Source organism: Coffea arabica, chromosome 6c, assembly GCF_036785885.1.
Source record: "Coffea arabica cultivar ET-39 chromosome 6c, Coffea Arabica ET-39 HiFi, whole genome shotgun sequence".
NCBI classification, from domain to species: domain Eukaryota; kingdom Viridiplantae; phylum Streptophyta; class Magnoliopsida; order Gentianales; family Rubiaceae; genus Coffea; species Coffea arabica.
This window is the reverse complement of record NC_092320.1, coordinates 21,269,536-21,283,551: the sequence shown is the minus strand read 5'-3', so window position 1 is coordinate 21,283,551 and position 14,016 is coordinate 21,269,536. Positions and strand designations below refer to the sequence as shown.

General features: G+C 34.7%; 1 protein-coding gene across 2 annotated transcripts; it reads right to left on the bottom strand.

Moving 5' to 3' along the window:
• Positions 1–3,027: 3,027 nt before the first annotated feature.
• On the bottom strand, positions 3,028–13,271 carry LOC113691295 (histidine--tRNA ligase, chloroplastic/mitochondrial-like). 2 transcript variants are annotated; one of them, XM_027209389.2, is made up of 11 exons: positions 12,530–13,268; positions 11,920–12,015; positions 11,352–11,440; positions 11,029–11,158; positions 9,699–9,791; positions 8,300–8,374; positions 7,680–7,797; positions 6,457–6,599; positions 5,413–5,541; positions 3,651–3,814; positions 3,028–3,406 (listed from the first exon to the last, which is right to left on the bottom strand). In XM_027209389.2, the coding sequence occupies exons 1-11, from the start codon at positions 12,878–12,880 to the stop codon at positions 3,268–3,270; spliced, it is 1,527 nt and encodes a 508-aa protein (XP_027065190.1). In that variant the 5' UTR covers positions 12,881–13,268; the 3' UTR covers positions 3,028–3,267. The 2 variants fall into 2 exon arrangements, with proteins under 2 accessions (XP_027065190.1, XP_027065191.1); XM_027209390.2 differs by lacking the exon at positions 11,920–12,015 and having other exon boundaries at positions 12,530–13,271.
• Positions 13,272–14,016: the final 745 nt, after the last annotated feature.

The window sequence follows — 14,016 nt, the reverse complement described above, 5'->3', positions numbered from 1 at the left end:
ACCATTTTCATATTTTGTCTGCAAGTGAATTTGTAGACAACAACACATTTTGAAGACAAGAAATAGATCACGTACATGGGCTGCTGATAAACTAATAATCAGGATAAGTGTCCGTCATCAAGGAGGTGACACCATGTCTTCTTCCTTCGGTGTTCCTTGGTTCTATTATCCTACTCTTTCTATTGTAATCAGAAAGCAAAATAAGGTACTCTAAACTTCAAAATTGACGTTTGAAGGTTGTCATACTTTACATATGAATAAGGCTCTGCTACCGAAGCTCCTAGTGTAGGATCATGGATTAAATCAGGCTGTTTTGATTTCCTTTTTTATAGTTTATGCATTCAAGTCGGCGGTGACTGAGAATTTGGACTTCTGTATTTGTCATATTCAGCTGACATGAACATAAAAATAGAAATAAATGTAAATACTGACACAATATATAGATGCAATATATATATATATATATATATAACGTATAAAAATATAATAAATTGTCACTAATTGAAAGTGGTGTCTTATAATCAATGACATCCATCCAATTTCATGAACATGTCTGCTATGAGACAATTTTGGATGGAGTCCCAACTCCATTAAGTCGTTTATTGCCCAAACAATCATGAGTTTAAGGGTCTTTTCACCAGTAAATAATAAACACACACTCTCAGAATCTAAGGTAATTCTACAGGTTTACCCAAAAGGCAATTGCTGACTTCATGAGTCAAGGGTAATATCAACAAATTTTTATATGCTACTTTACTTCAAAACACTTTGAAACATATGTTAATAAGTAAAATCTTACTATATAATAGAGCGTGAGTAAAGGTTTGATGTTAACAAAAAAGTGTTAACATTTACCCTTTCAATATTTACCATTATCTATCCACATTTTATCTAGAAAACCTTCCACTCCTACATAACTATCACTACACTCCCCAATTAACTAATGCGCTCGCTAATGAACATTGCATCTCCTGCCAAAAATCTCTCTAACTAATTTTTTGTTTTTAAATTTTTTTATTTTTATTTTTCTAAAATATGCACACATATAGTGTGTATCCCACCCACTAGTTGTACATTAATGTCTCTTTGAAGTTTACATTATCAACACAATTTTGCTGATGGCTATCAGAAAGTCAGCGGTCGTTGCTGCTTTACTGCTTTTGCTTAGCTGATTATGTTGCTGCCTTGTGACTTTTCTACCGCGGCCGCATGGGGGAGGGTAGGATTTGGTAGTACGGTGAGAAAGACTGTAAGTAGGAGATTCTGAACTCAAAACCTTCCATTTAAAAATAAAAAGAAAGAAAAATGCCGCCACATGCTCTCTTTTTTTTGTTTTTTTTTCTTTGTCAATGGACAATATTTACACTACTCTTACATATACTTGCACTAGGGGAGGACCCAACTAACCAAAGGGAGTTAGGAGGGAAAAGCTCACCTTTAGACCAAAGGAATACACTAGTGCACACCTTCTAGATTTAATTTCATGTGCAAGGTTTTAAAGCTCTAATCTGCAGCTGCAGTCAAGATTACTACATTTCATCTGTTACTTGCTACTTTCCCCATGATTCAGAAGACATTTGTATAATTGATTAAAGAAGGAATCTTAGTCTAATTTTTGTCTTTTGGGTCTCCTGCACCAAGTTCAAGCTAGAGAACGGTTAACATCATAAACAGCTGGGGAATAATGGGCTTTTCCCTCTGACTGTGTTGTGGGGTGCGACTACACTCTCACAAATGGTGGCCATGTTGATGATAAGCTTTTGAAAGAGCACATCCCTAGAGAATATGCTCCCAATTGAAAATGACCCCTTTGGGCTTTAAGAATTTTGTTTCAAGCAGTTGGAACCCCATGAATTCATTCACAGCTACAAGATTATAAATCTATAAAGGGAAATATTATTTGTACTCTCATTTTTGTCAATCACACTTTTACTATCATTTTAATCATATAATTTTCATTTATCAAATTATGTTCATTTTAATCATACAGTTTTCATTTATTAAATTATATGATAAAACAAATGGCGAGAATGCAAATGACAAAAAATGTAATGTGAATAACCTTTCCAATCTGCAAAAACCTCAAGGGTGAACGAAGCTCAAGGCATAAAGCATCTTAATCAGGCTTGTAAGCAGCTTAATTTGGTTAAACCACCGATATTTTACCCGAATGTAGGGGCGAAATGGTCTTATAACTTCTATAACGCAAAATCACCATGAAGAGAGGGGAGCACATCAAAACAATTCAAGTAAAAACACCAGACCAACTTCCCATAGTCATTCAAGATTTGATTAAATCATAAAGGATTAGTTTTGACAGCCATGGCACTGAGACAGCGTGAAGCAGAAAACTCTTTAACAGAACTGGCATAATATTTAGAAGACAGCATGGAGCAGTAGCCAAACAAACCTAGCACAATGCTTATGAATTATTGGAAGAGAAGTGAACAACAAAGCCATGAGGAAATGTAAATCGAGGTTTTGCATGCTGATAAAAGGGTGTTTTTCATGTATTCAAGTGGCAGATTCAATAGTTGGTATCAGGAGCTTGCATGGAAAAAGATCACTCCTTTTGGTCATCTATAGAAAAACGTAATTCTTTATACACACAAGCATACAAAACACTCCTGCAGCACAATGAATGGGCCAACAAAACTGAAAACATGATTTACTGTCGCATTTAGCAAAAGAGTAATTTCATCGCGAATATAATCAAATAGAAATCAACATCTACTATTTGTCAATTTGCCCTGGAGCAGAATTCCCAAAGTATCAGAGAATTTTTCAGTCCTATAAAATAAAAAAGAAGCTTCAAGTGAAGTTCCTTGGCGTTTACAATTTATTGCTTCACTGTACCATGTTGCCACACTTAGAAGCACCATCATCATCATAATATGCTGTCAGGGTTTGAACACTCAAGAACTTTCCCTACACTAAAAGTTGACTCTACGATGATTGTAAATGCATTAGAAGCGAAGGAATTTTGTTATACAAGTATATAAACAGCTCTTTATGGAACACAAACTCTAACAGAACAACTAATCACGTTAATAAAGCTTAAGATGAATGATCATTATGCTGGTAATTACCATAAGTACCATTACAATTTTCTCCAATTAAAGTGTAACAGGGTAATTCTGATGGATGTATCACCTGTCGTAGTTTTTCTTAAGAAAATACCTAAAGAATATTATAACCATACTCACAAAAAAAAAATGTACTAGAGGCTACAAAAATCCTTTGGTTGATTAGCTACAGCCACACTTGCTATTCTAGTTCATCAACTTTTACCTCATATTGTTCCCCGGATGTAAGAATTTTTACACCAACCATACCTTTCTGCCACTCAGCACTTCCCACCAAGATCAGCCTCTGTGCATTTATCCGTGCTGCCCGTTTGAACACCCTGTGAAAATAGAAATTCTGCATGGTTAGTATGTCCAAACATATAAAACTATTAATTAAAGCTGTAAAAATCTATCAGGGAAGGAAGATCAAATAATGGAAGAAATGTACATAATAAAAAATTTTACTTTGTAGGAAAATTTTCTTCCTCCTAAAAGCAAAATTTTTTTCTTTAGCCAACAGCAAAATATTAATAAATTAGCTATGACCTCTGCAAGAAGCTTAAACCAACTATCATTTCGTACCATTTCAGAGGTTTATTCTCCAAAACCAAATCAACACTTTGGCCTCTTTGCCTGAGAATCCTAGCAACTGCAGCAGCTGCGCCTCGAAGATCCTGATCAAGTGAGCAGACAATGTTCTCCACTTGGGGGCTTAATTCTGGCAGAAGTCCTTTCTCCTTGAGCAGCTAAATGACAAATACAGTTGTATATGAAAAACTCAAGCCAAGATCTTGTAGGATGGTTCAGAATAACAGCTAATTTGAAACAGAGTAAATGCTACCATGCATGCGACCATCAATAAATTGACAGCAAACACTAATGGTAAAGAGCCTTTTGCAGTATAATCTTAAGAAAACATCCCAAAATTGAATATATATTTTAAGAATCTTAAGACAGAAGTACTCTCCGAGTATATAGTTTCCAAATGCTAAGCAAATATAAAGTATTCATGTTGAATGAGATTCCCTTTTTTTGGGTGGTGGTTTTTGGGGGGGGGGGGGAGAGGAGGGGGTTATACCACTTAATAGGGAGACGTAGCCAAGCATGTTTCATTGGAATGCCAAACATGTTTTATGAGATTCCTTTTTCTTTTTTTAACTTCGCTGAATGTTGATTGATCCTGTAGCAGCTAAACAATGGTGTCAAATTACATAATGTAGATAGGCTTCAGAAAAGAGGATCATAGGCAAAAACAATGATCGTATGAGTTACAGAAAAAGATCAAGAAAGTACAAAATGCCAAACAAATAGCTAGGTCACCACAACTTAAGAAGAATAATATAATGTTAGGAACTCCCAACTTCTATGACAAAACTTGATCTTTAAGATGAGTACGTAGGCAGCTAATGCTTCAGACAAGTACTGTTTTCATTCTTAAGAATCTTCTTTTATTTTTATTTTTTTTATATATTTATAGTAAACAATCAAGAAGGAAATTTAGAAGACAGTGCCCAAAGGAGAATTATAGTCTGAAATCTTCTTATGTAAAATCACCTGTTAGTCAACATAAATTAAGGGTAGACTAAAATGTATACTTTTCTCATACTGGACGCTCTCCATTACCTAATGCAGGCAAAAAAGGCTCTTGGAGAGTAAAATTGAACAATAATTATTTCAATCTTACTTTAGAGTAATAAATAATTACTTTTCATAGTACTGAGAATTTAGTTATGTTTGGACAGAGTTAAATTAATACTGTTTGAAGTTTGGTTTCTTTGGTCATTTCAGTAGATAATGTTTCAATTCCCATCACAATAAGACATTGGATTGTATACAAGTTTGAGTCTTTAAATAGATATGCAATCTCTTTATATAACTTAGAGTTCATTAATGGTTTTTGACTTTCTGCATTTTCCTAAGCACTTGCAAAATAAATGTCCTCTCTCTTATCTTTTTCTTCCCACACATCTCTCACCTCTCTAAAGGTTTTTTCTTCTCTCTTTTCCCTTATCACCTTTCTGCCAAGTATCATCACACCACCCTGTTCTTGGAAGTGAGGTGACATAATTTGTTTAACACCTAGGGTAGATTACCTTTTTCTCCATGTTGTTGAGGCTGGGAGACAAATGTCCCCTTATGGTTTGACATAGAAAACCGCATTCCATCCCTCCACTAAAATTTGAATTTACATGTAAACCTCTATTTTCTGGCAATGATTATTATAATCATAAAAAACACCAAGAGGCGGAATAATCAATTCTTACTGCAGAAGACGCTTACCACCAATGCCCAAACTACAAAGTAGAGCTAATCTCTCATAAAGGGGAGAGGAAATTTCACTCACTTCTACTATTACGGCATCCCCAAAGCCAAAGCCACAAGCTGGAATGTCATCACCTCCAAATGTAGAAAGCAAGTGGTCATACCGACCACCCCCACAAATGGCTCGCAGCTTCCCTTCCCGGTCAAATCCCTGTAGACAACTATCATTAAGTCCGTGACAACAAAGATGTACATATTCTGCAACTATCAATTAACTTTAAGCAGCTGTACTTGATTGCATAAATTATACAAATGTATGCAGGTCACATAAGAAAAAAGGAGCTAAAGGAACCGTGTGTTGATTGTTCTCTAAATGTGAGTTTTGTTCTACCCCACAATTTAGCATTCGGACAATAATCATGACAACCTGTTATGCTTCCAAGCAGATCAGCATGTGCATCCCTTAATGGATACATTTAAAATATGGAGCATAGTACTGCACCATCATATCTAAATGGTTCTTGAAATCCATGTACTTGGCTTAAGTGCCTTGGCATATAGTGTCAATGCCCTATTTCAGAGGACTTTTACAAGAATAAAACAGAATCCAAAACAAATTAATGGGTGAAAAAAAAAAGAAAGATAAATAAAGCTCGGAATGATACAGCTGAGAGACGTGATAAAATCCAAAAGTGCTTCTTACCCAGTCATGAGGCAATAAAATGATCAATTTAACTTTAGTTAAAACAGCATGACGTAGTAATTTGTTTTTAGGTAAAGTAGCTGCCAAAGCTGCATAGCCCTGTCTCTAAACTTCCATTGAAAGAACAAATATTAAACTTTGTTTTTTCAACTAGCATAAAATTTGAGTGAATCACCAAAATATTACTTTCCAGACTTCAAATCACAGAGGCCACTGAAGCAAACCCCAATCTGGCAAGAACAGCCTATTTGCTAGAGATACTACATTGTGCTATATACCCTGTTACAAGCACTCAATATCCCACATGAAACATGAGGATAGCAGATAAGCAAACACTCTGAACTAGTAAATTTTCATAATGTTTAAAAAAAAAAAGGAAAAACTTGTTCAGAGCAAAATGAGATCAATTTTAAAAAACCTGACCTCAAACACAATCCCAGTATAATAGGCTAGACCGCGGACAACAGACGCATCAAACTGAATCCAGTCAGCGTAACCATACTTTTCAGCAAGTGAAAATAATTGCTTCAAATCCACAAGAGCTTCCCCCACTGTGCCAAGTTTCTCTACAGAAATGGAATAGAATATTTAGAAGGAAAAATAGTACTGGCAAAAGCTACAAAATTAAAATTACCATGATGATGGTACTTAGCTAAAAGAAAACTGTACACTACTAATTATGGCAGTAGAAACAAATGTAGAACTAATCATCACCCACATATTTGTATCATTATATTATTGCTAGCTCAGTTATTTTTCCCGGCCCATCTCTTCAAATGCAAAATTGTTAGCTCCATTAACTCAGTAGATGTCCAATATAAAATTCAACAAATGTTCAATGAAATTCCAATTCTAGTCCTCAGGACAATCCTAGAGTATAAGCTGCAGATAAAAATTTTCCTTGTTTCCTTCTTAAATTTCTTAACACCAATGTCACCATTCTAAGTAGCCTGACACTTTTGATAAATTCTAGTTAAGTTACATCCAGAACCTGATTCACTCCATCAAATAAATGGTAAGCAAACCTTAAAATCAGAAGTCCCACATGTAATAGCTCAATTTCAACTGCAGAGCATCTACATCTTTAGACAAGTTCATAGTTAATGTAGCAATGGTAAACTTGTTTGTAGTAACATAAAGGTGCAAATGGTTCAATTTCATCTCCACAAGCTCTGTAACACTTAAAATTTCCAAGTCCCTAAGTGCACCCTGCAATATTTGAATAAACTCCCAAATTTTAGGAAATTTTTGTTATGATACCAGTTTTCAAGCTTTTTATTGAAGAGAGCAAATTTGAAGCTTCATAGCCTAGAGATTGGCACAAGTGTGAATATGATTTATACTACCACATATCCGCATTTATGATTTATACTACCACATACCCACATTACTTATTTTCAACATCAACAATCAATGCCGCAAGTGCAATAAGAGTGAAAAAGGAAAAGAGTTATTGTTTAGAGCTGGCATGAAATACTAATCCCTTAATTTAAAAGCCAGGGGCTCAAAGGCTGACGGGGTAAACAGAGGATAAAATTAACTATTTATTCTCAATAGAAAGCCTTATTAATCAAAGTTTAGGGTATCCAGCCTCAAATCCATGATTTTGCACAAGATAACAATCAAAATGTTAAAAGTGACCAAACCTTCCAACTTTTCCAAAGACTTGACAGAAAGAACTTGCAGCAGCTCCTCTATAACCTCCTCTGATAACTCAGCAGATCTCAACTCTTTCTTAATATCATCTATTGGAATCTTTTCCATCTGTTTCAAGCCAAATATTACTAAAGATGCAAATCTCCAGCCAAACTTACATAGATACATAAACATAGACAGGAAATAAAGATGTAAATTTATCAAGTAAACGGTACAAATTAACAATCTAATCTGAAATAGAAAACTCTTTCTATCCAAGCTTTCCTCATCCACAAGCCCCGAACAATTTTTCTAGCCTTCTTAACCTGACCATACAACCTTTCTAGACCCTCTATTAACCGATAAGAACAGCCAGGATAAAACTTCCATTTTCAACATAAAGAGGAAATGAGCATTTAGTTACCTAATGGTCAGACCAGTTGAAACCCAGATCCACTATCAGAAGTTTAAAAAAAAAAAAAAGGTTTGATTACATGAATACACTGACTACCATATCATGCTGAAAGAATCCAGCTTGTAAGAAGCTATAAGCAGAAAAGTATCATCAGTCGTTTCATCAGAAAGTTGGAAGAGGAGAAATTGCATAGTAACAGATACAGCATTGTCTGACCTTGTCTATAATGACACAAACTCTACCAAATAAATGATCAGGTACAGAGTATCCTCTTAATACTTCCTGTAAAACCTGCAAGAAAATTCAGCAATATTAGTGCTACAGAACGGCACGCATAGGCAGCAACATCTGCCAGTTTGTTAAAGAAACAAGAAATACTTCAAATAAGATCTGAAAAATACCATGCTTATCACCATTCCAACAAGAAATACCAGATCAGGTAATATGCATCTCAAACTTATCCAACATCACTAAATAATCATTGAACTGTGGTGCCATACAACACCTTGTGAGTACGTAGAGACAAATAGCTAACTGAAGCAGATATATTTTTTTCTTATGTCTATTAAATTAGAGTCAAAGGTCATGTTTAAGTACTCCAAAAACTCAGTGGAAAATCAAAGCTATTGAATAGATTTCAAAAGATTAAGAGATGAATCAGGAACCTCTATTTCTTCAGATTCCTATAGAAGCACTAAACAATCAGAACTCAAACTTTGGCCCAAAAAAGAAAAAATAGATCAGTATACATATTACATCTGTCCATAATGAACAGTGTTCTGCAGGAATTAACACATAATATCAATCAAGGCTGTATGGAACTAATCAAAAAAATGCAGGAATCAGGCCATAAATTGCAGGTAGATTTGTATAGCTCAATAATTAGTAAATTACAATGCATAAAAAAATTAAAATGTTTAAGAAGATAGAGATGTATACGAAAAATAAAAAATCTCCTTCCCTGTGCTTGAGCTTATTTTCTGTTCTCTCTCTCTCCAACCAAATATTTCTTCTAATACTCTATTTGTAGGAATCAACAGCTTCTCAGGAAATAAAGTATCACAAAATTACACCAAAAAAGAAACTACCAAATGAGGCCTTCAACACAGTTACTAACTTCATCCAAATTGCAATAATATTAATACAAAATAAAGCGTCAAATTGCCTTAGAAGGTAATAATTGGAAAAACAATCACTACAGGATGGCAATTACAAAATTTTCATGATAGCAGGAAGCATACACCAAAAGCAAACGCCATACAAATGTGTTTGGATTGCAAATTATTTACACAAATTTATTTACCTGCATAATAAACACATTTTCCAATCACCTTTTTATCTCACATACATCACATCAAAAGAGTGCTACAGTATTTTTTTTCAAGAAATTACCCCAAATAACCTGCTATGCAAACACACTCATTTCACTTAAATTTAACTACCTCCAATGAAATTCATTTGTGAAATAATGAAAACTGAAAGGGAAGATTGAAAAATGTGTTTAGAGAATGTTCAAATGAACTTTTCCAAATAATGGCCTCTGAATATGGAGCTATTCTCCAGTAAGTGCAACCTGCAAAGCTTAGAGGAAGCAAGACCTACAGAACTCACTCACCTTTCTACTGGAAACCTTGAACCCAACATCAGATGCGGTGATACCAATGCGCTTGAAAAAGGTGACAATTGATGAAATCAGCTCAGCCTCAGCCTATAACAACCAATAAAGAGAATTAAGCTCTTATAAAAGATTAGGTCACTGTCCAAAAACTCCTTAAGCTGCATTTACTTGGTACACATATGAAACATGGTGAGGCCTAGAATAGTGGCCATAGTTCTTATATCCAAGTTACTGGTTGTAAACAGCCCTACTCATATAAGTGATTAAATAATCCCCAACTAGTCCAAAAAGCAATCTTCTTGACAGACATGGAGAAACTGTAATAACAAACTTTTCAAAGGAATTGGAAAACTACTAGTCCAAGTTGTTAGCTGGAAATCTCTAAGTAAAATTCAAGGGCAAGAGAAATCATGTTAATTGCGTATTCAATTCTGTCTCAAGCAATGATTCCTTCCCCTTGCGCAATTTAATTGGAATGTGCTTTCTGAGTTAAGTGTCATCATTTACTCTCCTAGGGTATTTCCTTTGTTGTTCTGGGAGCAAATAAATGCAGAAGAAAAACTAACAGTCCACCAGATTCACAATTGTACAACTTCTCAAACTGACAGGCTTAAAAAATTCACTTGGTGGAAGCCATTTCACGACTAAAAATATTATTCCTGATAAACCATCCAAAACAGCATCTTCGATTTAATGTTGCACTTGAGAAAATCGAACTGTCACTCGCTTGGATAAATTAACAATAGACAATCATCAAATTAGCATTTCTTTGTCTTCAAGTAACTGAATTCGAAAAAAAAATTACAACAGTGACAAACAAAAAATAGAAGTGATTACAGGAAAGCCCTAAGAGAAGAACTAAGAAAGGGCCCCAACATGGAGATTCATTGTAGCTTATTCAAAACCACCATAAATATCTAGGTTGATTTCTCAGTGGAGTAACTAGCAGTCCCTAAATGAAATATCATCACATCATTAAAATTAAAAGGTACAAAGAAGTCTAAAATTTTGACTAAAGAATCTCATCAGTCATGACTATGATGGAAACAACAGAGATTCAGTCTGGTAAGTTTTCTAAACAATCAGTCTGCAGTACTGCTGAATCAACAAAACAAACTAGTGAGGCAGAAAAAAGAACTCTCTCAACTAACTATTAGATTTTCATTTAATAATCAATAACCCATAAGCCTAAATGCATCAAGCGATGAAAGAATAACACTCTTTCATCAAATGTAAAGAAAATAATGAATTCCTAAATATAAAAATTTCAATAAAATGATATCTCAGTCACAATTGAGAACAAGAAAAGCAGAGTCAGTTGATATACTGTAACATCAGGAACGCCAATAATATCCATATTCCACTGGTAGTGTTCACGACGCCGGCCCCTGGTCATTCTCTCATAACGCCAGCACTGTCCAACAGCAAACCATTTTAGTGGAAGTGGCAAAGATTTTCTGGACAGAAAAAAACATGGAGATCAAAATCTGGCATCTGTACCTGGATACAAATCATCAATGAAACATAAATAAACAATAGATGACATAAATGCATTTTAAAAGAATTCCTGAGTCAATAAGGCCAAGAAAGTTTACATAATTACAACATCCTGTATAATATTTAAATCAACAGAAAGCAGAATTCAAGTACCCTTTCTGTATCACAAGCCTTGCCAAGGAAGGAGTAAGTTCAGGCCTCAATGCAACTCGACGGTTTCCCCGATCCTCAAAGCAGTAAAGCTGAATGCACAAATGAAAACAAATTTGAATTAATTTTCCCTCATACAATTGCGATATAATAAATATCAGAGTCTTTCAAATTTTATCTGGCTTAATTTTTTTCTTCTTACTCTTTACTTTAAAAAATACATTTTTACTTTGGGTCATAGCAAAGCAGAACTATGATTGTGCTCAGAATGGCTAAGGCATGAAGCAGACAGAAAGGGGTACATGCACTTACAAACACTGCGGCCCAAATTAATGGTCTAGGGACAAGGGTAAAATAGATGCAATGCAATTTTAAACAGTATTCACCGCTGTATAGCAAATATTACATGTCTTTTGTCAATATCTTACTTTTTGGCTTGTTTTTCCAAGTATTATATCAAGCATCCGTGTAACCATGCTTTAAGAAAATCAATGAAACATCCATATTAAATATTAAAAGAGAAATAAAAAATCATACAACAAAAACAACAATAAGAACCTCAAAGACAAACCTGCTCTCTAATTTCCTCCCCCGCTTTCCTGATGAATAAAGCCTCTGACTCTAGCACTGGGAAATCAACCTCTTCAAACCCATATAATTGTGAAACCTAATCTTAAACCAAAAAAAAAAAAGAAAAAGAAACTACCAATTAGAAACATATACAAACATCAAATACATGCCTGCCAAGATGAAGGAAAGAGAACTAAAACAGAATTTACACATTATTAATAACTTCAATTCCTCAGTAGTCCCAAATGTTATTCATCGTAGCTCCTCCGGCACGTCGGATTATACAACAATAGTACTACTTCACCACAAAGTTCCTAAGTTTCTCCAAAAGTGTCTACATGTTCGATTCCACCAGCTATTCAAGTCCGGTCAAAGTAATATCTTCTCCTAGAGTGTAGCTACCATACCATATGCAACAAAACTAGTATACAGGAAAAAAGTTCCTATATTTAGCTGAAAGTGTCCATAATTTAAAATCAAATTAGAGTCATTTTCCAGCTAATTTTTACCCACATGCATTATCATATTATCAAACGTCAATTATTGAATAATTTTGCACACATTTCTTCACAGTACAAAAAACTTTCAATTTCTTAGCAAAAGTTAAATACCTCTTTGAAGTTGTTAAAGAGCCAATTGCGAAGCCGCATGTCTTCAGGGGGGAAATCGCGGGTACCTTTGGGAGGATTAATGTCGATTTTCTGAGCTATGTCCGGTTGAACCGGAGGAGAAGAGATTGAACCGGACCGGCCAGTTCGGGCATTGTCAGTGGAGAGTGGCTGAGTCTGTGCAGAAGATGAAGTAGAGTGAGGTCTCAATGTGGGAGCTCGAATAGATGAGGAGAGTAGAGACAGAAGAGTTTGGGGGAGGAGACCGGTGGCGAACCGCCGTGGACGGAGGTGGAGGTGGAGGTGGTGGTGGTGGTGGAGGATAAGGAGGGATGGGTTTGCAATAGCCGGCATGGTTTTAATTACGTATCAACGGTAACCGGGCAATGTCTTATGAAGCTAAAGAGACGGGGAAAATGCACTTTTCATCCCATTGTTCGGGGGTTGTACCAATTTGGACTCTATTAGTTCAGCGAAAACACACTTTGTCTCTTAAGTTTTGATTTTTGACCAATTAGAACAATTGACATTTAATCACCTAATTTGAGCTAAAATTGAATGTTTTAATCACTTAATTTGGATATAATAAAATGTGTGGGGTTAATTCCATTTTGTCTCCTCAAACTACACACGCAATCCAACTTCAATCCTTGAACTTCAAAATGAGACACTTAAGTTTCTAAACTATAAAATTTAACCCACTTAAATAAAATCCATGACGGAATCCAAAAAATTGACGGTGTCTTAGAGGTGTGGGAGGCACGCTCCATCATTATGTATGTGTAATTGTTATAAGGGATAATTTCATAAACCTCCCCTGAGGTTTTATGAAATATCACCTAGCTCCCTTGAGATTTTTAAAATCTCACTTAGCACCCCTTGAATTGACATTTTGGTAACATTGGAAGTCCTTCTAACCAAAAGTAATATTAAAAAATTCATGTTTGAGGAGAGAGATTATTTTAGTGCCTTTAATACCCTTAAGCTATAAAAAAATGAACATTTTACTAACTAAGAAAAAAAAAGTACTAAATTGGAACCATCTTAAAAGTGAGGAGATGAAAATTGGTAAGGTTTTATATTACAACCAGTAGTCACTTCTACAGTAGGAAGATATAGTAAAAGTAAATGCTATTTTTTAAACCATTTCTACAAATAGAATCCTTCATAGCGTTGAAGGTAATTAGCATGTAAAATCATACATTTGAGCAAAAAAAACTTAGTAATAGATGATATCCAACTTCAATATTATATAAAAAATTTACTCAAAATAGACAGACTTTTTTTATGGGTGTGAAATATGAAATTTTATTATAGAAAAAGTCAGAATTTGAAAAACTGTCAGAGTTTCAATTACTTTATTTCTCTTGCGCTATGCATGAATAGGAATAAATAAATAAATAAATAAATTTGTGAAACACCAAAAAAGGGAAAAAATAAAAAAAACCTGCAGCTATTCTTCTCCAAATGCATTGAATATTTCATTAATT